The following is a 25,930-nucleotide window of genomic DNA, read 5'->3' on the forward strand; positions in this document are numbered from 1 at the left end:
CAATAACAGGTGGTTTCTTTTTAAAGCATTGAACTGGGAGGAATTTTGTGCTATGGACAAAATATAGAGGTGATAAACTGAGCATAAGGCAATTTACTTGCGATCTTTAACTGCTCTTAGCAATTGTAAACAATTTTACAACACTAAGTTATAGTCCAGCAATTTTATTTTAAATTCACAAGCTTTCGGAGGCTTCCTCCTTCCTTCACCTGAGGAAGGAGGAAGCCTCCGAAAGCGTGTGAATTTAAAATAAAATTGCTGGACAATAACTTGGTGTTGTAAAATTGTTTACAATTGTCAACCCCAGTCCATCACCGGCATCTCCACATTATGCTCTTAGCAAGTGAATGATCACCTTTTTTTGTCTAAGCTGCATTGAAACCCAGAAATCACGAACTGTGGTCAAGAATGAACTGTCTTTATTTTACATGCTTCCTAGCAGTTCACGTTCGTGGAAAAGCTTCTTGTATGGCAGTGTAGCAGGTTAGGCCTGATATTCATCTTTCTTTGTTTTTGTAAGTATTTTGTTCAAATCCTATTGCTTGCATGAAAGAAAGATACAGGACAGACCTGATCCGAGTGGAGGATCTCAACAATGCTGTGAGATGGATAAGTAAAATGGCCTTTTCTCATTTGTAAATTGTTATCCTGTTATATGTTAGAAGGGTTGGGTTAGAAAAAGCAGAATTCTATAGAACTGGAAGTGCTACACATCTAAGCTAGTAACTAATTGAATTTGAGTGTATATATAAATATCTCAGGAACTTAATATATGCGCAGCTTCATGAGATTCTGCAGGTATTTTGTTCGATGCCTTTTTCTGGTGAATGGGTTATGCTTAGTAGATGATATTTAACTATTTACACAATTTAATTTGTTTTGAGAACTAAATGTTGTTCAACGGTAATAATTAGATATTCATTTTTATATGAGACTGTAATCTGATTAGAAAGCAAAGATGGATTTCGATTTAAGGACCTTGCTTTTTCTTACAAATAATGTTATTTTATTATTGAATTGTTTTATTCGAGGAAACATAATTTAGTTTAACTGAAAATCTCAATGTGCCAAAGGAAGTAACAAAAGTTTTAAATACGCAGCAGGTCCATCAGAATCTAAAAGAGAAAAGATAGGTTAACAATTTGGATGGAGACTCCATCACAACTGTAATGATGAAGAATCTCCACCCAAAGTCTTAACCTACCTTTTGTTTTTTAGACTCTGATGGACTTGCTGTGTATTTTCAACAACTTCCGTTTTCATCTCAGCTTTCCTGGTTGACAGTTTTTGTTCCAATCATGCCAAAAAATGTTGATTTGAAGATGATTTTATCAAGAAGGAATCAATTATAAGTAATACATCAGAACACTTAAAAAGTTCATTTTAAAGAGGTTCTGTAATGACATGCATCTGGTTTGCAAGTCAGTATCATTAGCTTACACAAGCGTCAGATGTCATAACATTGATGACATCATGTTGTTGACACTGTTCTTGTACCATGTAGGTCAGCAGTAGAATATCTGCAGAGTATTTTTTGACTTTCTGGATTTTAATCTTCAAAGAATCTTTATTTGTAGATCTTGCTCCTTGAGGTAATCAACACCTTTATTGTAAAATTGTCTGAGACTTATAGGTATCTTAAATTTTACTGAGCTGTTCGAGTTCAGTGTTGTGAACAACATCATGCACAGATTGTCACCATGGTAACAGCTGAGGCTGTTCTCTCTCGGTGGTTACAAGTAATCCCAGACCTCCTCTACTCTTCCGCCCCCTCATAAAATGAGACACCTTCTTTAAGAAACATGTAAAGGATTTTTTTTCATTTTTGATAAAAGAGATCCCCCATATATAATATAAATATTTCTTTCAATATTATTGCTCCATTTCTTCATCCTCACTGCTTTCTACAAAGTCATCCTCGATATTCTCAATGGGAAGTTTCTCATCGTCTGACAGGTCCAATTCTTCAGCATGTCCCAACTCTGCCAGTAGCTGCTCTGTATGATCCAGCAGTGAGGAATCATCACACTTGAGCTTCATATAAAGCTACAAAACACAAGGAAATCATCGGACTGATAATATTTAACAGTACATCAACATACAATTCAGTTCATTAGAGCATATTGCATACATTATTTTGGAAGTTACCACAAATTGAATTTTCTCCTAAATAAAAAACCTTCACATAGAATAAACTGCAATCTTGTCTAAAATAGAATGTATAAAAGTCCATCAGCAGTTGTAAAGAGCAATCTTAAGTTAACAATATGGGTGTAGGCCATCCAACAGGGTTCAGTTCTGATGAACAATCTACACCTGAAATTAAAAAAACGAAAATGGTGGAAACACACAGCAGCATCAGTAAAGGGAAAAGACAGGTTAGAATATTTCAGGTGTGTTTTATTCTACTTCTGAAATGTTAACTTATCTTCTCTCCTTACAGATACTGACCTCAGATCTACAACCTGGTATAAAGTGTTGAGGTGGGGGTCATCTGGGTCAGATCAGAGAAATGGGAAGAGGGGATAAATGTCCCTTCATCCTCCCCTCTCCCATTGTTGCATGTAGCAGATGGACCTGCAGTGCATTTCCAGCATTTTCTACTTTTAGTTCAGATTTCCAGGTTTTTCTCTTATATCTAATCTTTTTCCAAACCAAGGTACAGTTTTGGTTTTAATACATTCAAGAACTGAGCACCAATCCTGAACAGATGACAAAATCATATTAAACGAAATAGTACTGAATTTTTAGCAGCAAATCGAGGGCATTGACATAACCAGTGTCCTAAAGGTAGGCACATTCGTCTTTTATTCAGAATCACATGCTGCAAAGGAAAAAGGTAACGGCAATATTATCTACATATGTTCTTTTGTTTATGTAACAACAGTCACTGTACCTCAAGGTAACTTGTTATACATGAAGTTCGTTCAGGCATTTCTAAGAGATGTACAAAAGTGCTATATAAATTCCACTCTTTCCTTTTTTTTCCCAATTGTGTGTGAATGCACTCTCATTACACAGAGCCAAAAGAGACAAAGACCATTTCATTTTTCAATAGTTTCTAAGACAAAAGTGCTCCTTATTAAAGGGGCAACGTTCCTTAACTAGCACTAAAAATCTGCAAAATAAAAATACATGATTGAAAAATATTTTTCCTTTCATTAATAACAAGTGGAGCAGAAAATCCAATAATCCTGCTGGATCACCACTGACCGAGCTGAATGAACAAGGACTAAGTGTTTTCTGCCACTTACAGCTAGATGATGTTCCCCAGACTATGTGTTGTGGAATTGTATATGTAAATAAGTTTGCTGATGTGCCCTTCTTTCTACCTCATCTGAGCCAGGGTTAGGTTAGATGAATGCTTATATAAAAACAAAAAATTGGGAAAAATTGAGGCCAGTACAAGTAGACATATCTCTGTGCCTGTAAAAATAATACTACTTTTCACACAAAAAAATCAGAACCTCTTCAAAACGGGAAAAAAATTGTGGCCTACAAAAGTTTTTGAAACCTCTGGGCCAGTACAACTGCTCCTCTCCCTCGCTGAAGGCTTTTCCCAACTTCCCTCTCACTATAGTTTCTTGAACTCTCCCCGCCTCCCCACTGAGATAGTTGCTTAACACCCCCTCCAGTTTAGGGGATTTTCTTGCTCTTTCTCCCTCCCAGATGAGATATTTTCCCAGCTTCCTGCCCTTTAACCCTGCATGACCTGATACCAAGAGACAAAGACTAGTAAAATATCAAAAAGCAACCTGCAAAAAAAAACGTACTATGCTTTGTAGTACTCCAAAAATATAGATGAAAAATTAGCAAACAACATATCCTAAAGCTGGCTATGCAATTATATTGCCATTTTCAGTCATTTGTGAAGCAGCTCAAACAGTTATCCAACCAATCCACACTCTTACTTGCTTTCATAGGCTGCTTAAATGGAGCATTTTATCAACATTTATAATAAGGGCTGAGTTTGTGGCATGGTATGGTGGCATGTTTGTGACCTTCACGACAGAGCAGAAGGAAATCCTAATGAGTGGCCACATGGAAAGGTCCCTGTTTCAGTCTGGCCATCTGGGAAAAATGGCAAGCTGAGCCACAACATGTTACCAGAAGAAAAGAGAGATAAAGCACACACAGCAAGCTTGGCTGCTCCAGCATCTTGTCGCAGCTGGTTAAATGATATATTAGCACATGGCTGATGCTCTAAACACGAGAGTGGTATATTATGTCGGGGGGTGGGGTAACAAGCAGTAATCATTAAGATAGCAATATTTATGCAGAGTCCATCCACATTGACAGGCTAAAGGTCTGGTAGATCTCTTGGCTCTAACAGTGCTATGAATCTGAGCTGTTTCAATCCAGTTCCTATCGGATATGGGCCCACTACACTAAAATGCCCACAATTCATAACAAATTGATGCTACATTTCTAATTGCATTTAGTAGAAAAACCATAAGTGTAACAAATGTAAAGTAAAATCATACTGATGCAACAGAAATGAGGGTAAAGGAGCATCACAGGGACTGAGCAAAGAGAGCTTTATTCTGTACGTGGCCTGTGATATACCTAACCTGAAAGCGATACCTCTCTCATAATGAAAAATAATAAGCTTCAGCAAAATAAAAAAAAAATACCTCAACTACCGTGAAAAATTGTACTTCAGCACAGCAATATGAAAGCAAGTATGGCCATAGAGAGGGCTGCCAACTAGCTCCGTTGTATGTCATTACTCCCTGCTAAATTTTGTTTACAAATGTGTTGGCCCAGAAAGTATTTTCCCTTGCTGTAAACTAATGAAGGATTCCACCCTTGAAAAAAAATCACTGAACACTAACAGTCAATGCCAATTTTTCTTAAAACATAAATGTAAGGGAAGGGGAGAGAAACGACCATACACACTCTGCAATCACTCCTTCCCAAAGGATTTTACAAAATAATGGTTACGGCAGGAAAAAGAAGCACAAATGTGCAATTTGTGACTTCAATGTCAGTCAGAGCTAGCAACTATTAATATTTTGAACCAGCACCAGGTCAGGCCCAATAAAATCAGTTTCAGATGGTGTATGTTATATAACAAACACCTTTTTCTTCTTTTTGCTTTGCATTCACATAGTTTACGTAGTTTTGTTATGTTACAAAATGAGGGATTTAATTTTATAGGAACATAGGAACAGGAGTAGGCCGTTCAGCCCCTTGAGCCCACTCCGCCATTTGATAAGATCATGGCTGATCTGTGATCTAACTCCATATACCTGCCTTTGGCCCATATCCCTTAATACCTTTGGTTGACAAAAAGCTATCTATCTCAGATTTAAATTTAGCAATTGAGCTAGCATCAATTGCCGTTTGCGGAAGAGTGTTCTAAACTTCTACCACCCTTTGTGTGTAGAAATGTTTTCTAATCTCACTCCTGAAAGGTCAGGCTCTAATTTTTAGACTGTGCCCCCTACTCCTTGAATCCCCAACTAGCGGAAATAGTTTCTCTCTATCCTCCCTATCTGTTCCCTTTAATATCTTATCTTAATATCTATCCGCCCTATCTGTTCCCCTTAATATCAAAGGTTATCTACAATAGTTCCCATGTAACATGACCTGCATCATCAGCACTTAATGGGAAGCGGAGGTTTTGGTAATCTATCCAGAGATTACAAGTTGTTTTATTTTGAATTACACAATTTTCTGGCAATGTATGATAATTATTTTAATCTAACACAATTGTTTATTATGCATGAAGAGTAAATGTAGCCAGGATTAGCTATGCAGACACATTGGAATTGAAACTGATGATCTTCTGATTCAGAGATGAGTGTGCTACCACTGAACCAGGCTGACACTTTTAAATAATACTAATAATATTGTAAGAGACTTGGAAGCAAATAGCAATTGATCTCGAGCACAGTGGGGCACGTCTGAAAGGACACATGCAAAACATAAAATACCGGTAATAAATAGAAAGGAATAGGCTTGGTGTGTGCTTTATAGTGAGAGTTGGCGTCAGGCTAGCTTAGAAGGAAAGTCACCTTTACACTCCTTTTGGTGTACAAATCTAAGAGTTCACCATTTGTAACACTGCATCACAAAGCCCAAATGTGTATTTTTTCATGATAATTGCTAAATGTTATTTTGAGTTTTTATTTTGACTGCAAGACTCAAATATTTGCTAGTTAACCACTTCAGATTTCTTCAAGTTATAGCCATTTTCACATTGTATAAAAAAATAATGGTTTTGAAATGTTTAAAGACTCTCATTTTGTGCAATCAATGAGCCAGAAATCGCTCCCAAAATAACGGAGGAGTTTAACAGTGCTCTCGGTTTTTAGTGGTGAATTGAAGGAGCAAGTTCCTGCATTTGCACATGCACAGTAAAACACGGAAATTACAGAAATTGTGAACTTGCTCCTAGTAGTTCTCCGGCGATATGACAGCTTCGAATTAAAGGGACATCGCACACTGCAATCGGAGAAATCATTGAAAAAGTGCAAACTTGCTCATTTGCCCAGCTGGAAAGTAACTAATTATACCACCCCAGGTACACTTAAAAATACCAGGTCTAAACTAAGTTTGAAAAGCACGTTTAGTCTTAATGACTGCCAAAGAACTAAAAATTAACTTTTAAAAATGTGGAGTCTCATATTACTCCGTATTTTAATAGTTTTTGGTCATTAAATTTTTTTTAAAAAATTTAAAAATTAACTTTTTTTTACATTTCCCTGCTGTCTCTTTAATTTAATTCAGTTATTTCTTTGGCTTTTTATTTAAAAAAATTTAATTTTTATTTACATTCACATCCTGAATACTAACTTTAAATGAATGTGTGGGCGTGACTTCTCTTCCTGACAGATTTTGTGGACGTGTTTTCCCCTCACAGACGTTTCCAGCCGCGTGGCAACTCACGCTGCTCAGAGGCTGGGTTGATAGCGCACAATTTTGTTTAAAGTTCAAATTGAAGCAATTGGATGCCACAGAGCACACAGTAAGTATTTTCGTTAATTAAATTCGCAGGAGCTGTGATGAGCATTGCCTCGCCACTCTGTGCGATTTCTGGCCCATTCTATTGCCAAACTATACCGCTGCATCTTATTATAATGCAATCTATTCAAAGAAAGAATCACAGAATCATAGAAAATTTACGGCACGGAAGGAGGCCATTCGGCCCATCGTGTCCGCACCGGTTGAGAAACGAACCACCCAGCCTAATCCCACTTTCCCGCATTTGGTCCGTAGCCCTGCAGGTCACGGCTCTTCAGGTGCACATCCAGGTATTTTTTAAATGAGTTGAGGGTTTCTGACTCTACCACCCTTTCAGGCAGTGAGTTCCAGCCCCCCACCACCCTCTGGGTGAAAAAATGTTTCCTCATTTCTGCTCTAATCCTTCTACCAATCACTTTAAATCTATGCCCCCTAGTTATTGACCCCTCTGCTAAGGGAAATAGGTCTTTCCTATCCACTCTATCTAGGCCCCCCCATAATTTTGTACACCTCAATCAAATCACCCCTCAGCCTCCTCTGTCATCACTGCTAAAATTCTCCAGTCCTGGCAACATCCTCATAAATCCCCTCTGCACCCTCTCTAGTGCAATTACATCCTTCCTGTAATGTGGTGACCAGAACTGTGCGTAGTACTCAAGCTGTGGCCTAACTAGTGTTTTATACAGTTCCAGCATAACATCCCTGCTTTTATATGCTATGCCTCGGCTAATAAAGGAAAGCATTCCATATGCCTTCTTAACCACCTTATCTACCTGTCCTGCTACCTTCAGGGATCTGTGGACATGCACTCCAAGATCCCTCACTTCCTCTACACCTCTCAGTACCATCCCATTTATTGTGTATTCCCTTGCCTTGTATCCAGTGAAGTTTGGAAAACGATTGTTAAAGCCACTGCTATTCCCTCCCTGGCTTCTTTTAACAGCCTGGGATACATTTCATCCGGCCCTGGTGATTTATCCACATTCAAAGATGCTAATCCCCTGATACTTTCTCTCTCACTATGTTTATCCCATCCAATATTTCACACTCCTCCTCCTTAAATTCAATCCCTGCATCATCCCTCTCCTTTGTGAAGACAGATGCAAAGTATTCATTAAGAACCATACCCACATCTTCTGCCTCCACACTTATACAACTATTTCATACAAACTATAATTGAACTTTTGAAATGTATCGGGCACGTAAAAATTGCCATGCATGTTTAATAAAATATTACCACTAAATTATTTTGATGATGTGACAGTCTTCATAAAATATATCTGAATCATATAGCATTGTTATACCATGATAAGACAGTGTTATATTTAGATTTAAAAAAAATAATAAATACTAGCTGTGAAATTTTGCCACTCTTTTGTATCACTAACACCTGTTCTGAATGTGCAATCAAGATTCACTTTCCTTTCCTCCTCGACCCCCCCTCCCGTGTGAAATTCTGCTTAAGTTTCTCAGAATAGGCCATTAACAAGGAGACATCCCTTAACAAGCAAAAGTTATTTTTTTTATTAACACATTCCTTTTCACCCATTTTTAGATTGAAGCCAGAGCCATGGTGGTAGTAGTAATAAAGATGAATAGTCTGTTACTGCTTGCTCACTTGTTTATTCGCATCTACTATTTTAAGAAAGAACTTGCATTTGTATAGTGCCTTTCATGACCTCAGGACGTCCTAAAACTCTTCACAGCCAATGAAGTACTTTTTGAAATGTAGTTACTGTTATAATGTAGAGAAATGCAGCAGCCAATTTGCGCAAAGCAAGGTTCCACAAACAGCAACAAGATAAATGACCAGGTAATCTGTTTTTTGGTGATGCTGGTTGAGGGATAAATATTGGCCAGGACACCAGCGAGAACTCCCTTCCAAGTTCTTTTTTTCTTTTAGTAGCTTTGAGAGAAGATTAATTGCTTTTTTCCCATGTCATTTCACTGTTAGAAGCTCTATGGGCAGCTGTAATTTTCTTTATATTTCATTAAATTCAGGTCCAGTGGCCAAATATTACATAATGGTTGGTGACTGCTCTCCTGCACTTTGACCCTCCAGGAGCAATCAGTACTTAAAAGAGTTAAACTACATCTTTGGAACACAAATGATATTATTTCTTCTGCTTATCTGTGGCAAAGAGATGAAACTTGTGAGCTGACACTCCAGCTTTTCATCCAGTCTTGCTTCTATCCTCTTGTTAGTCTTACAGTCAGAGACAGACAGCAAAGGAAAGCACTAGGGAAAAGAGCAACACCAGATAACAGCCAGTCCTTGCTAGCTGACAGAAGCAAATAGTTTTGAGCAAGATATTTGAAATTATGATGACAGAGATACATGAAATTAAATTTTGATTTCCATTTATACTAGATGTGGGAAAACTTTCATGTGATATGTCTTCTTTCTTGCAGAAGAGAGTGATTTCAAAATTTTAAAAACTGCACAGATCCTTATTTGCAATAATCACTCATGTCACTCAGCCTTCAGCATGAGATGCTCTCCCTGCCAATAACACAAGAATAAAAACTCAAAAACAAAATTAAAATTTATGTAAAATAAATATTTTTATAGACAGATAACTAAATATTAAAACACTGCATATTGATTATATTCATTGAGTGAATCATAAAAACATACGGCACAGAAGGAGGCCATTTAGCCCATCGTGCTGTGCCAGCTCTTTGAAAGGACTATCCAATTTGTCCTAGTCTCACTCCCCTGCTCTTCACCCCTCCCCCCAATGAGTGAAACAGAGAATAACCTACTCATACTTTCATACTATGTGATCAGTCTCACCTGCAAAATAAAAATTATATTCAAGACTTGAAAAGTGCAGTACTCTCTATACAGTATTGTCGCCAGAAAAGGGATCATATCCTTCTTTTCCATTAAGGTTTATTGTTACTAGACCATGCAGGAGATTTTTATATGTAGCGCAGATTGGGCAGTGCATGGGGCATCCACCCCACTCGCCTGATGACATCAGCGGGAAGCCCAATTGATTTTCATGATCGCGCCTCATTTAAGCGAGCTGCCAGCGCTGATTGTGCTGCTTATAGGCAGCTTGCTGTTTGGGAGGGCAGGAAATCTAGCACGGCAGAACTGAATATTGGCCTGCAGCAGCACCTCAGAGAAGGGAGCTGGAAAGATTGGGAAGGGTGTCAATGGAGCAGTGAGAGAGAAATTTAAAGCACACACCAAGGAGTTGAAGTTAAAGAAGCCTTAAGGCTCAAAACTCCTGAAGCAATCAAGGAAAAATGAGTGCCAGACTTGGTTCCAGCTTTCCCTTAGTGTAGTGAATGATCCCTTTAATCTGTACCACCCATGGTATGTAGGTGGGTTGGGGAAGTACTGGTGGCAGCCCCCTTAGACATGGAAATTGCTTTGGGGTCTTAATTGCATCATATGACCCCTTATTTAAATATACTAATTAGGTGCCTGCCTTATTCCCTTGAGAGCATTCGCTGCCGAAATCAAAGTCCATCTAAAAATCAGGTAGACTTCCAGCAGTAAGTCGGCATTTCTTTTTTGCAATTTTCATCCGCTACCGCCTTGTTTACAGGCATTACCGGGGCGGTAGCAGGCTGAAAATCAGCCCCCATACTTCATCCTGATACCACCACCTCGACACTACACAATGATCTTTTGTGTTGATAGTCTCACATGGCATTTACTTTTATCTAAATACGAAAGGTATCTGTTTTGATTGTTTTAACCGGTTGGTAGCCCTAAGATATTGGTGAAAAAAGTCACCAGTCTTTTCGCTGCTGAAAATAAAGTCTGGCCAAGAACTTGATCTCTAGACCAACTGCAGACCTCTGAGCTAGTCCACACAACCGTAACTTGCAATTCTATAGCACACAGCGTGTAGGAAGACGTATTCTATACCTCGGCTAATAACGGAGAGCATTCCGTATGCCTTCTTCACAACCTTATCTACCTGTACTGCCACCTTCAGGGACCTATGCACATGCACTCCAAGGTCTCTCACTTCCTCTACCCCTCTCAATATATTCCCGTTTACTGCGTATTCCCTTTTACTGTTTGCCCTCCCTAAGTGCATTACCTCACACTTCTCCGGGTTGAACTCCATTTGCCACTTTTCCGCCCACTCCACCAACCCATTGATATCTTCTTGGAGTCTACAGCTATCCTCTTCACTATCAACTACACGGCCAATTTTTGTGTCATCTGCAAATTTGCCAATCATGCCCCCTACATTCAAATCCAAAATCATTAATATATACCACAAACAGCAATGGACCCAACACTGAGCTCTGTGGCACACCACTGGAAACGGATTTCCATTCGCAAAGACATCCATCGACTTTTACCCTTTGTTTCCTGTTACTGAGCCAATTTTGGATCCAATTCGCCACATTTCCCTGTATCCCATGGGCTTTTACCTTTCTGATCAGTCTGCCATGTGGGACCTTGTCAAATGCCTTACTAAAATCCATGTAGACAACATCCACTGCACTACCCTCATCAATCCTCCTTGTCACTTCCTCAAAGAATTCAATCAGATTTGTAAGGCATGACCTTCCCTGAACAAATCCATGCTGACTATCCCTGATTAAACCATGCCTTTCCAAGTGACAGTTTATTCTATCTCTCAGTATTGATTCTAATAGTTTGCCCACCACCGAGGTACGACTGACCGGCCTATAATTGTTCAGCCTTTCCCTCGTACCCTTTTTAAACAATGGTACTATGTTTGCAGTCTTCAGTCCTCCGGTACTTCCCCTGTATCTAATGAGGATTGGAAAATGATCCTCAGAGGATCCGCTATTTCCTCCCTGGCTTCCTTCAATAGCCTAGGAAACAATCCATCCGGCCCTGGTGACTTATCAACTTTCAAGGATTCCAGTCCCTCTAGTACTTCCTCTCTCGTTATGTTTACCTTATCCAATATTTCACACCTCTCCTCTTTAACTACTACGTCCGGATCATCCCTTTCCTTTGTGAATATGGAGACAAAATATTAATTTAAAACCCTATCCACATCCTCTGCTTCTACACACAAGTTACCCTTATCATCCCTGATAGATCCCACCTTTTCCTTAGCTATCTTCTTGTTCTTAATGTACTGATAAAACATCTTTGGGTTTTCTTTAATCTTACTAGCTAATATTTTTTTCATGCCCTCTCTTTGCTTTCCTTATTTCCTTTTTTACGTCATCCCTGTACTTTCTATATTCCTCTAGGCTTTCTGCAGTATTTAGTTTTCTGTGACAGTCATAAGCTTTCTTTTTATGCTTTATCTTGCCCTGTATACTTCTAACAACCAGGAGGCTCTAAATTTGGCAGTGCCACCATTTTTCTTAGTTATTCAATATGGCGTACCACTGTAAAACCACTAACATACCTGCCTTGGTGCTCTCCCCGGATGCAGAAAAGGCATTCAAAACAGGTGAAGTGGCAGGCCAGATTTAAAGGATCATAGTCTGGTCCCTTACCTCCCAGCAAAACCCATATTTGAGAATGGAGACTTGGGCCACTCCACCAAGTCTCCTGTAGAGCCTGTCATAGGGCCCCCCAAAAAAAGTAATGGAATCCAAAAGCACTCTACTGTCACTCTAGCCCCCTTAGCTTGGAGGGAGCCCTGCATTTGCTGAAGATCCTACTAGGTTATCAGCCCTCATCTTCATTTCTCAATGGGAGTGTTATGAATCTAGTTTTTTATCAACTCTTTTAACTTGTGTACACAACAGAAAAGCAGTTTCCATGAGCAGACAGAGTCCTTTATGAACTGAAACCTGCATCCTCACATGTGTAATGAGTGGCACAGTGTTCCATGGGATTAACAATTACTGCCCCGATGATGGTATGGGGCACCAGAAATCATGTGGGAATGCCACCAGGTTCTCCTGTCTCCTCTGAAAAGCAGTAAATACCACAATGCTAGGCTGTAATGTTCAGGCTACAAATATAAGAATAACTTACAAGAAAGATAATACGTAGAAGCAAGTCACTGATGGTGCAAGTACTTAGAAAACAATCCAGTCGATCCACAAGTGGTTCAAACATCTTTAGAAAGTATTTCGTACGCCTGCAAGGCTTTTACATGAAACAGATTTCTTTCCCAATGTGATGAGATAGGTGGATGTCACAATTCCTGGGTTGACCTCACAGACTTCAAAGTCATAAGAGCAGCTAGAGCTATGGTCTTCCTTATGCCAAAAGTAGGTTTTTCATGTTACAGGTGTTAATGTTGAGACATTAACTATCTCCGTCCCAAATGTGATGGTTCAGCCATTAGAGACCATGAATTACTCTATTTCTTTCAGTCTGCAAACTCATATACATTGATATTTGGAAGAAAGGCAGACCAGCCACCAAGCAAATTCGATCTGATCAGTTTCTTCCTACAGGCAGTAGCACCAACAAAGAAGTCTAGTTGAATCTTACTGAAGAGGTGAATGAATGTGGTCAGTTTTATGTATTGGCCATTCCCCTGATACAGAAAAAGTAACTCCTTTTCAGTTACAATTGGCAGAAACCAATTTTGAACTAATTTACCCTGTCACTTAAAGCCATTAAAAAACATAAAAACAGAAATCTACTACATCATGATAGGAAGTTCCTAGGGACACTCGCTGCTGGAGCTTGGCATAAAAAACTAAGCCAACTCTTCCACCTTGTCCTTTTCTGTTTATTGGTGCATCGTTATACTAGGGAGGGACAGGTTTGCACTGAGTGAGCCTCAGATAATGTGGTACTTTCCAGTTTCTGAGGGAGGCTCAATATCACCTGTTTGGATTGGGATATGTCCTATATGTGTTTCAGCCACACAGAACCATAGAATTTTACAGCACAAAAGGAGGTCACTGAATCTGTGCTGGCTCTCTGCTACAGCATTGAAAACCCCACTGCTCTGCCCTGCTTCAAATATTTATCCAATTTTCCTTTAAAAAATGCAATGATCTCTGCCTCATTATTCCCTGCGGCAGAGTGTTCCATGTTCGAATAATCCTCTGCGTAAAGAAATTTCTCCTATCCTTTCTCCTCACTCTTCCCACATAGAGAAAATAGCCTTTCCTATTCACTCTATCAGTAGCCTTCATAATTCTGAAAACTTCTATTAAATCTCCTCTTGGTCTTCTCTGCTTCAGTGGAAATAGTCTCATCATATTTTGTTGTGAAGAGGGCTGCACTCTGTCACATTGGAGGGCAGGGGGATACATCTTCTTGCAGCTAATAATAAGAGCTACACTAGCTTGCTTGCAACGAGCGCTCAGTCCAGTGGGAAGGCTCAGCAAGCATTGGGCTGAGTCCTTGCAAAATGCGAGACCAATCAGAAGTCTCCTGGACTGCCATCCAGGGTATAAACAGAATATGTGGAGCAAAGTGCCTTTCTAGCTACAGCCCATCCAGCAATCATCTGTATGGCAGGGTGAAACTTGAAGGGCCACTTCTCTGACACAGAAATAGAGAGCCCTTTTCAGCTACAGCTGTATTTTTAAAAATCACATTTACCCTGTCTACCTAAAGTCATTAAAAAACTCCAATACAAAAATCTACCAACTCATTACAGGGAACTCTCAGGAGCACTCACCAAGGGACGTCAGAGCTCGGCATGAAAAGTGGTTGTCAGATTCGGACAACAACCCCAAACAACCTGACTATTATTGGACAGCGGGCATTCAGTTGCCTGATCCAACTGAAAGATAGATGGATTCATACTCAATATTTTCATAAGCTCATTTTTTATAAAACTGTGCTGAAAGATATTGGAAGTTCTGAATACCTTATATTGTGCTGATTTTATTTTCAAATTTAACATACTGAAGACCAATAGATCTATTTCAGATGCTTATATGAGTTGCAATATTAAAAATGACTCATGTTAGGATGTGGAACTGGTCAATAATAAGGCTCTCAAGCTCACTTAATGACCAGGAGGCCAATTCTTATTAATAAACAGCTGCACTCAATGAGATGTCAGACCAATTTAATGGCTGCTGTGCACTGAGTGGGCCCCATGTCTCCTCTGTGTGCCTCATTCACAAACACTGCTTGGAAGAATTTAATAACCAAGAAGGTAATTTTGGAAAAAGACTATTAAAAAAAATTGATGTGTTGGCATTTCAACGACACATAACTGCTCGGGTTGTGCTGTAACAGAACTTAGACTCTAGTCAGTAGTCTCTTTGTCATTTATAGTATTCGAGCTGTAAACTACAATGAAATACACGGGCCTCTTTGTGTTGGGCAGCTAAATGTGTTCAGCATTCCTAGTGCTGAATTGGTTAACTGTCACAATGCTGTCTTCATTGCCTACTTAGGTCACTGCCAGAAAGTCTTATAGGCATTACTGTTAGTAATACAATACCCGAATCAATCATATTTCATTCCCCAGAGTGAATATCAAACAGTAAAACAATGGAGACATCAAGGTTGCAGTATGAATTTATGACAAAAGCCTAAGGTATCTTTTAACTTGAATCTAAATTTAGGTCATAAATATCTTGCAGGTGTTCGGAAATGCATTTCAAAGTAACAGCAGTGGCACTGTATCCAAATCATTTCCTCTCTGGTTACAAGGTTTTTTTCTCTTCTAATTTTCTAGGACACAAGGTTTTAGGATTCAATGGGCGACTTTCCTGCATCAATGCTTCACTGTATGTCAAAATTTAAAATTGCCCACTGGATTTGTTGTGCAATCAGGCCAAGAGTAAGCAAACAACTTAACTGCTGACAAAGATCATTCCTCATGGAGTTGAATACTCTTCCTATTTACATGAAATCAATGATTTACAAGAATGATTCATGGGACCAAATTTAGATCATTTTTATTGCAGTCCCTATCTCGTAAAGGCTAATGCAGAAACTGCTGACTAACCTGAAATTCTAAATTATTGTACTTTATTCTTCCACATCAGTTGTAAATGTCCATCAAATAGGTCAGAATCCTGTTATGCTTAACTGGTTTCAGAATCAAAAGAAACTCTTCTTCGTGTTCCTTTGATTTTTTTTTCAAACTCGACTGAATCAAATACTTCCATATAAAAGTAAAGATTTCAAACACTTCTGTCATTTGTTCAGCAACTTTAGCTTTCCAGAGTTGTGCAATCACGTCTAAAAATTTTGGAAGCAACGGGAAAAAATATATGTATTCAATCAACGGATGCTAGCCCAACCACGCTGAGCCTTTTTTAAAAATAAAAAGCCTCAAGGCCTAAAATATTATTTATTCAGTGTTGCTTAATTTCCTTTTAGCATATGGACAAGTGACTGTAATCCATGGCTTTAAAAAACAAATACTTACTCCAATTTTCTGGTTGTGTAGTGTAATAATAGTATGTCATCTGGTTTTAATAGCAGCTCCAATAGTGTCTTCAATCATCGGTTTGGGATTTTTTCAGTCAGAAAAATGCCCTCGTTATGAAAGCTCCCCTGCCACCACAGAGGGACAATTACAGGTGAAATACAATTTTGAGAAGCCCTTCATATTTGGTTTAATTTGGAAATGGTACAAACAGTAACAGAAATTAGGACGAACCTGTGGACAAAATAATGGAGTGGAACGGGACTGTGCAGTGAGGTTCTGCAAATGGCTTCAAGGAACCAATGAAAGAGTTAATGTGAGCAGGAGCATAGGCAACAAATGTAAAACGGTGCTTATCCCTCCCCCCGCCATGTGTTAACATGTGTGTATTTCGAACAGGGTCCCAGGGCATGCCTCTCCTCCCTCCCCCACCGGAAAATGTAGAATTTCAAGTTGAAAATAGGACATTCTGGTTTAAACTTCAGAGTTAGTAGACTTTTAATCTGAAAACAATTGGCTAATTTGTGTGAGGTTGGTCACTACTGTCGTGAACTAGACACTTAGGGTTAGAGGAGCCCAGGACAATTTTGTCAATTGGCTGAAAATGGGCAAAACCGGATGCATTAGTCACAAACTACAGTGAAACCTGTAAATTAGGGAAACCTAAGGGACTTGCATCAAGTGTCCTTTATTTGCAGGTGTGCTTATTTTCAAAATGGTCATTCTATGCACAGTAAACTGGATGTGCCAAATATCCTGGGATTGGCTGCATCTCCTGCAGCGTTCTTTCTTTTTTTCGCCTACATCTGGGATCGTGCCTAATTCTGGTGCTCTGCCAGTGGGATGTGATTTCAGTTCATTTTCTGTTCATTGGGTTTCCCAGTTCATTGCCATCCCGTAGTCCATTACCATTGAGGGAGGGATGTTGTGATCCTCGGATCTGCTACGTTGGCATCCTGCACAGGGCGAGGTGGCTGCTGTCGGGCTGGAGTGTCTGGGAGATCCCAACTAAATTGGGGCGATTAATGTCCTGTAGACCCCTGTCTGGGACCCCCTCCCTCCGTCTGCTGCAGCTGCTAATGTTTGATGTGCTAGGGAGTGGGTAGGGGCTTTTAGCAGCTCATCAGTACCTGATGTACTGGTGGAGTGAGATATGCTGCAGTTCCCGGCATTTGTCGAATGGGGAGTTCTTTACCCAGCATCCATAATAGCAGAGAAACCGTTCTATCCCTGGGATAGAGCCATGCAGGCATTCAATCCCAGAGATAGAGTGGTTTCTCTGCCGCTGTGGATGCTGGGTAAAGAGCTCGCCATGCTACAAAAGCCGTTTCTTTCACCCACTGTCACCTCGCGCTGACCTGCATGTCCCATATTTTAAGTTGTAAATGAACTTGGTGCACTGAAGGCTGTCCGTAGTTCGTAATTTGCGAGTGTCTGTGGTTTCAAAGTGCAGCTTGTATCTATTACAATGTCATTTATTTGCGAATGTCACTAAGTGTCCATTTTTTGCAGGTGACAATTTATACAGGTTTCACTGTATATGAAATCAAAGACTGAGTTTACTGCACATTTAAAAAAAATCAATAAATTACAAGGAAACTACAAATACTGTAACCATGTACAAACTTAGTTCAAGAAGAAAGCAAATTAATCATTTTCATCTGACACCATCATCCTACCTATCATTCCTTCTTGGAAGGAAGCATGTTGTGGCTGACCATAGTTTACGTTAAAGTATCTCCCACAGAACAATTGAACATGTGGGTGGGTACAAAGAGCATGGCTGAGCCACAAAAGAGCTGCAGGTAACTCAGAAGATGCTGCTTGGTCATCTCATTATGAATGTTCTGTCAATATCATCATATATTCAGATTTTAACTGGAGCCCACCAAGACTAAATAAAAAGAAGATAATTAAAACTCAAAATATTCAAAAATGTAAAACTTCCACGCAATGATTATCTGTATAATTGCAGCAATATGTAACGCTATGACACACAGCATACATTCAGGGAATGAGACATTTCCACAAATCTTGTTCGTGCCTGTTTTAAAGAAACACTGTTTTCCAAATAACGGCCTCAATTTTAGGAAGGAGGCGGGTTGGCAGCGGGGGGTCGACTGGGCGCGTGGGTAACGTGCACAGTGAATTCGGGGTGCTCCACACGCGATCGCAGCCTAATTGAAGGCACTTACCGTGGCTTCCGGGTTTCCCGTTCCAGACCTGTGCAGCGGGTGCACTGAGCACCCGTATCACAGGCTGTCAGCAGGAGCCCTATTTAAAGGGGCAGTCCTCCAAAGCTCCTCCTGCAGCAAACAACCAATTTTGGATCATGTAGCAGGCCAGAGGCAAGGCTGCTCCAAGGTTCTCTGACTCCTCACTCCAGGTGCTGCTCGATGGGGTGAGGAGGAGGAGGGAAACATTTTTCCCAGCGGACAGGAGGAAGTGGCCTGCCTCTGCCACCAAGAAGGTCTGGCTCGAGGTGGCAGAGGAGGTCAGCAGCGCAGTAACAGCTCCCGAACCTAGGTCCAGTACAGGAAGCGCTTTAATGACCTAACCAGGTCAGCCAAAATGAGTATACTTACACATTCTCCCACACTCCGTCTTCCACATCATCTCCACCACCACACAACTCCTTCTGCACTGCCACCACAATGCTCTCGCATCACTCCTCACATCCACTCAACCATCATCCTCACCTTGCCTGCACTTACTCACCTCCCCAGTTCCCATTCGAACACTACCATGCAACCCAATCCTCATACAATCTCATGGCTATGTCTCACACGCACCCTCCCATGCATCTCCCTCACGATCACCCCCACCCACACCAATGCATGCAGCGGGTCACTATGCAACCATCACTCAATCACACCTCTCTGTGTTTTGCCTTGATAGGAGAAGAGATGCCAGAAGGCCCAGGAGATGGATGATGGCGAAAGGGGACATGGAAGTGGGGACGCCACTCAGAGTGTTTCCACGTCTCACCCGTTGCCCCCCTCTCAACCAGTACCCGCAGTGCTGCCTCCTGTCCAGGTGCTCGAGTCTGCCCCTGCACAGGTTCAGGTGGAGCAGTCATTGGAGGGGTCCTCACGGGCACCGAAACCCAGAGGGCATCCGCGCAAAGCATCTCATCGGTCAGGGCATGGACAAGAGCAACCCGCCACTACCTCTGCTGAAGCCACAGGGGTAGCACCACTTTGGGGTTCCCATAAACGTAAGGTGAAGGTTTTGTGAACACAAAGGGGATGCACAAGGGTGTGTGACGATTTGTCATGTTTTTTATTTATATTTGTTTTCTTCTACATTCACAATAAATCTTATTATTATTACCACTACTGTCACATCTTGCCCATTAGAATCATAGAAGTTTACAACATGGAATCTTGACTGGCTTGTGGAATAGTTCCCTTTCATGAGGTTCACCATGAACACGCACACTTGATGCCGCCCATTGGGTCATTCTACAGTGGGTGTAGGTGTAGTTGCACCACTGTTTTGTGCAGGGGGCAGGGGAAGGGGCTGGTGTGGCCGCTCCTCTATCCAGGTGATGAGGATTGGACTCTTCACACAGTCTGATGTTAGGAGAACCGTTCACATATCAGTGACTCCCTGGCCTCACAAGCAGCCAGGTGAGCCGCTGTTCTGCCCATGGGTTGTTCCTCCTCCTCCTCCTCCTCCTCAATATGGGTGGCAGATGAGGATGGGGCCTCCTCCAGCGGCACCCCTCTCTGTTGTGCCTTGTTGTTCAGGGCACAACAGACGACTATAATGCATCCCACTCTGTCTGGTGCGTATTGAAGCGCTCCCCCAGAACGATCAAGGCACCTAAAGCGCATCTTGAGCAACCCTATAGCCTGCTCAATTGTAGACCTGGTAGCGATGTGGCTGTCATTATATCGACGCTGTGGCTCGGTGGTGGGGTTCCTCAGAGGTGTCATAAGCCAGGTGTGCAGGGGGTATCTCTTGTCCCCGAGGAGCCAGTCCTTGCGGGTGTTGGGTGAGTGGAAGAGGGGCGGGATGTTGGACTCCCGGAGGATGAAGGAATCGTGGCAGCTGCCAGGGTATCTGGTGCACACGTGAAGGAATCTCTTGCGTTGGTCACAGATGTGCTGAGTGTTGATGGAGTGATAGCCCTTCCTGTTGATGAACAGTCCTGGCTCGTGTGGAGATGCTCATATATGGGTGCAATCGATTACACCCTGCACCCATATATGAGCGTGGAATCCCACTGCCCTCTCCATCTGGCTGAGGTCATCCATGGGGAAGTTCATATAGTGCGAGGCCCTGCAGAACAAGCCGTCGGTGACCTGCCTTATGTACGTGTGTGCAGACGACTGAGAGACCCCGGTGGCACCCTGGAAGGATCCGGAGGTGAAGAAGTTGAGGGCAGCGGTGACTTTGACAGCGACAGTTAAGAAGATGCTGCTCGGTCCATCCGGGAGCAGCTCGTCATCAAGGAGGCTGCAGATGTCTGTGACTACCTGGCGACTGACTCTGAGCCTCCGTATGCACTGCTCCTCAGAGAGGTCCAGGAAGCTGAGCCTCGGTCTGTAGACCCTGTGGCGAGGGTAGTGCCTTCTGCGACGCATCTCTCTCTGCGGTTGCCCTCCCTCCCGCTGTGCAGGTGGATGTGTCACAGCACTGTGTTGTGCAGCTCCACGTGTCAGTGGGGGACGGCGTGGTCGGCGAGGCTGGTGATGCTGTTCGTCCTCCGAGGAGGTCATGACTGCAGCTACGGCGGCCCCCATCCGGAAGATGTATGTTTGAGGGGGTCTTCAAGGTAGGTAAATGTGTCTGCACACCGGGGTTGAGGTTCTAAGTTGGTGAATTTTAGTGTTAGGAGGAGGGTGGTGGAGGCCAAACTTTGTCCAAAGTGACAAAGTGGCCTCCTGCAATGACTGAGGGTCTCCCCCGCAACCTGTCAAATGGACCTTTGCAGCTCCCACAGACTGGTGGCTGCAACACTTCCGTTTCAACTGGGAGTGTTTCCCCCAGTACGGGAAACAGTCTCAGTTGAGTTGAAAATCTCACCCCTCCTAAAATATCATGTCAATCAGGTCTGCAAACGACCTGAAGTATCTACTTAATTGGTTTAAGTGGGATCCCGCTGGTTTTAATTGCCGGCGGGGGCTGCGCGCGGGTCTAAACGCGTCACTGGGGAACCCGGAAGTGGGCGGGTTGGAGCCGGGCTCCGGACCCGCCCTGGGAATCCTCGATTTTCGGAGCCCCCCCGCCACGAACCCACCAGCACGAAGGTCGGAAAATCGAGCCCAATGTGTCTTTCAGAAAAGATTAATGAAATATATTCGAAATTACATGTAGACTGAAGTCTTAATGCAAGAGTCTCAAAATCATTTTACTGCAAGAGTTTCATCATTTCTACTGCAAGGATCCAATCACTTTTACTGCCAGAATTCTACCATTTTATTGTCTTTTACAGTCTTTTTTTTAGTGCGTGAATTCAACCATTTTTCTCAAGAATCCATTTTTTAAACTGAAAGATTCTTTTTACTACAAGATTCTCAATCAACATTGAAAAATTCGCTAAATCTTCAAATTTTACTTATTCCTAACTCCCAGTGGTCACTTTCTTAAAATGACATCATCTTGTAATTCCCATGCTTTCCACATATGACCGGATGCGTAACTTTCCCATCCAAAAACTGACTCCAGGAGTTGCAGGTGAGTGACCCTGTGTATTGTTTGGGACCTCATTTCTACAACTTGCAGATTGGATCTCCGACCATCACATTGGGAAGTTGCACAGCTGTACCTCCTGAGACTGGCTTTTGGATGGAAATCTACAGAATTAGCATCTTGCCTCACCACACACTCCCCACAAACTAAATATACAGAATTTTCCACACCTGGCTATGCGTCTGAGTGTAAGAACATAAGAAATAGGAGCAGGAGTAGGCCATACGGCCCCTTGAGCCTGCTCTGTCTTTCAATAAGATCATGGCTGATCTTCTACCTCAACTCCACTTCCCGCGCTATCCCCATATCCCTTGATTCCCTTAGTGTCCAAAAATCTATCGATCTCAGTCTTGAATATACTCAACGATTGAGCATCCACAGCCCTATAATTGAAGAAATGTTTCCTCATCTCGGTCCTAAATGGCCAGTCCCTTATCTTGAGACTATGGCCCCCAGTTCTAAACTTTCCAGCCAGGGGAAACAGCCTCTCAGCATCTACCATATCACCTCTCATTCTTCTGCACTCCAGAGAATATAGGCCCATTCTACTCAATCTCTCCTCATAGGACATCCCTCTCATCTCAGGAATCAATCTAGTGAACCTTCATTGTACCACCTCTAAGGCAAGTATATCCTTCCTTTTAGTAAGGAGAGCAAAACTGTACACAGTACTCCAGGTGTGGTCTCACCACAGCCCTACATAAATGCTGCAAGACCTCCTTACTCTTATACTCCAACCCCTTGCAATAAAGGCTAATGTACCATTTGCCTTCCTAATTGCTTGCTATACCTGCATGTTAATTTTCTGCGAATTGTGTCCAAGGACATCCAAATTCCTCTGACTACCAAACATTTCTTAATCTCTCACCTTTTAAAAAATTCTGCTTTTTTATTCTTCCGACCAAAGTGGATAATTTCACATTTCCCCACATTATACTTCATCTGCTACCTTCTTGCCCACTCACGTAACCTGTCCTATATCCCTTTGCAGACTCTTTGTGTCCTCCTCACAGCTTACTTTCCCACCTAGCTTTGCATCGTCAGCAAACTTGGATACATTACACTCGGTCCCCTCATCTAAGTCATTGATATATATTGTAAACAGCTGAGGCCCGAGCACTGATCCTTGCGGCACCCCACTAGTTACAACCTGCCAACCCGAAAATGACCCGTTTATTCCTGCTCTCTGTTTTCTGTCCATTAACCAATCCTCAATCCATTTAACATGGATTGAGGATTTGTTAACGGACAATCCCATGAGCCTTAATCTCATGTAACAATCTCTTGTGCGACACCTTATCGAATGCCTTTTGAAAATCCAAATATACCACATCCACTGGTTCCCCCTTATCTACACTGTGAGTTACACCCTTAAAAAACTCTAATAGATTTGTCAAACACGATTTCCCTTTCATAAAACCGTGTTGACTCTATCTAACCATATTATGATTTTCTAAGTGCCCTGTGATCTGTGAAAGGCAATGTGAAACTGTTGAGAAAGGTACTTTGGGGCTACTGAGACCCGAAAAAGAAAATGAGAATTATTGGTGTGGATGGAAAAGTGGTGGTGAAAGACAATGAAAGGGACCACTAATAGAGACTGTATACAACTATTCAGAGAGATAGCAGGAACTCAGACGGAAGCGGTGTGGGACAGATGACAGCAACTACTCAGGGCGACAGACAAACATTACTGTTAAGATCTTTGAATGGGTTGTTGCAGCTCTGGAGATAGATAGTTACCAGAATATATCCATCTGTTGAAATACTGGAACATTTGGATCATAACTACAGTGGTACCACAATGCAACCATAACACTTCTTTGGCAGTACATGTCCAGATTCAGTAGCATTTCTTTATTATTAGTTAACAAATAGTTGAGTTAAACCTGGTAAATGAATTACAAGGTAAACATACATGTGTTAATTTTGGTGCTTTTAATGTAGTAGTAGGAATTCTGGGCTCATCTTTAAGATTGGTGTGTGAATGCACTGAACCATAGTATAGTAAGATATGGATTTGCACCACTAATTCCCCACGTGGTGAATTCCCTAAACAAATACACCATGTGGTTGTGAGACATTGTGAAGGAACAGAGATGGTCAATTCAGAATCATTCTTGCCAATTGCGCAGCAGCTAGTTCAAGAGTAGCATGTTGTAAGAATCCTGGGATCAAGCAGCCTGTGATTTCCTTTTGACTATGGAATGCTCTGTGGAATAGCGGGATGTAAAGTGTATGGAAAATATGTAGCTAAAAGAATAATTAGGCATTGGCTTTTAATGCGTGTTTTCCACTGGTACATCACATGACAATTGTTCTCATTGGCCTGTGCCATATCAGAACGTCTGGACCCAGCCAGAACTGTTGCGCCATTGTTTAGCTTGCAGGAAACAATGGTTCCACAGACCACACGTATAATTTGAAATTGTGCCATTTACATCTGGATCAAAAGCATTAATGAACAAATTCCATTACAGGATCTTAGTCGGTGGATATAATTGACTTTTCATAATTACACTCATATGCTTGTGTGTGGATTCATTTTGCATGTACAGTATTTGTTGAGGCATAAATGCACTCTATGGTTCTGATTCCAAATGCATAAGGGCTGCCAACACACCACCACTTGTCATAAAAAGGAATGGCTATCAAAAGAACAAAGAATTTGGAAACTCATACTAATCAAGCGCTCAGAAGTTCTCTTGGGTGTAGGAATCAATAAATGCACTCACAATGAAGGAAAATGTTTTTAATATGTTATGAACTTCCTAGGTTCTCTTCAATTTATGTGCAGCTCTCTCATTCAATTACTGTGGTAAGTAAATATTCCGTAGGTTATTGAAAGTTAAATTAAATTCAATTAAAATTACTGAATATTTGGATCCATTAAACTATCACCAAAAGGTTCCTAGTTCAATGTGCATTCTGTGTCACACAGAATATTATTTAAATGTCACACTAAATGTTCAGTGCACATTTTCAGCCTAATCATATTTCAGTTGTCCAGCCAATAAATATATTATTTAGATTTTTTTTTATTCTGAGGATTTAAAAAAAAAATTATCCTTAAAATGTTTCCAGGCTTCTTTTAGAATGGGTTCTCAAAGATTAATGCAAATGTTTGCAAAGCACTTTACTCTTTTCAGGCCCACTGGTTCAAAGGCAAGCCGATTAATTGATCTTAATTTCTACTGACTGGATGTTTTAATTGAGGATAAGCTAATTGTCATTAATGAACATACAAACCTATACAACCCATAAATAACAGAAACAATTTAACAAAATTATGTTGGATGCAGAAATAGTTTTAAAGCCAACCAGCTTCTGGAGACAAAGGATAGGGTCCTTTGCCAAAAGGTTCAAATCACTGGAACATCTCCAATTGAAAACAGGTAATGTTACAGTGTAGAGCACACTAGGGATAATCGGACAAAATCTGTATACGAGAAACAAATCCTAAACACACAATTAAAAAAATACTGACCAATTATAAATGTGTCTGAACATAATTATCAACATTATGCAGTTTCCTGCTGCAGGCTACAATTGCTCATTTCATGGTCAATGATAGCAAATCGTATTTATACATGTCAGATTAGGTCTGGTTAATAACCTCCTTGAAAGGCTGGTTTGTCTAATACTGGCAATTTAAATATTTTCACATACTTGATAATGGCCTTGGGCTGAGTTGACTTAGTATAATTTTGCTGGTGAGGAAACTGAAAATACACTCATTAATCTGCTTTATCACAAGAAGCTGGCAGATCAGTCTTTGCCCCAGGCTACCTTAGCTGGCATTTTGAAAGGCCACCTTCAGGATCTCTTCACCACAACGGAAGCTCAAGATGATTAACTACAGCGAGTAGTAATTCAGAGTTTAACAGAAGAATTAGAGGGTTAAGTCCCATCATTATTGCTGATGATGTGGTAACATCAGTTTGTAGTTGGAGTGATGTGCTATTCAACAATATTGGTACAATATACCC

General features: G+C 41.2%; 1 protein-coding gene across 2 annotated transcripts in view; it reads right to left on the reverse strand.

The window, feature by feature from the left end:
* Positions 1 to 243: 243 nt before the first annotated feature.
* si:dkey-12j5.1 (uncharacterized) overlaps positions 244 to 25,930 on the reverse strand; it is a 409,564-nt gene continuing 383,877 nt past the window's right edge. For both annotated transcript variants that reach the window (XM_068006739.1, XM_068006729.1), the window contains one exon: positions 244 to 2,046. In XM_068006739.1, coding sequence (XP_067862840.1) covers positions 1,873 to 2,046 — 174 coding nt within the window. In that variant the 3' untranslated portion in view covers positions 244 to 1,872. The remainder of the gene's footprint in view (positions 2,047 to 25,930) is intronic.

Source organism: Heptranchias perlo, chromosome 2 (genome assembly GCF_035084215.1).
Source record: "Heptranchias perlo isolate sHepPer1 chromosome 2, sHepPer1.hap1, whole genome shotgun sequence".
NCBI lineage: Eukaryota > Metazoa > Chordata > Chondrichthyes > Hexanchiformes > Hexanchidae > Heptranchias > Heptranchias perlo.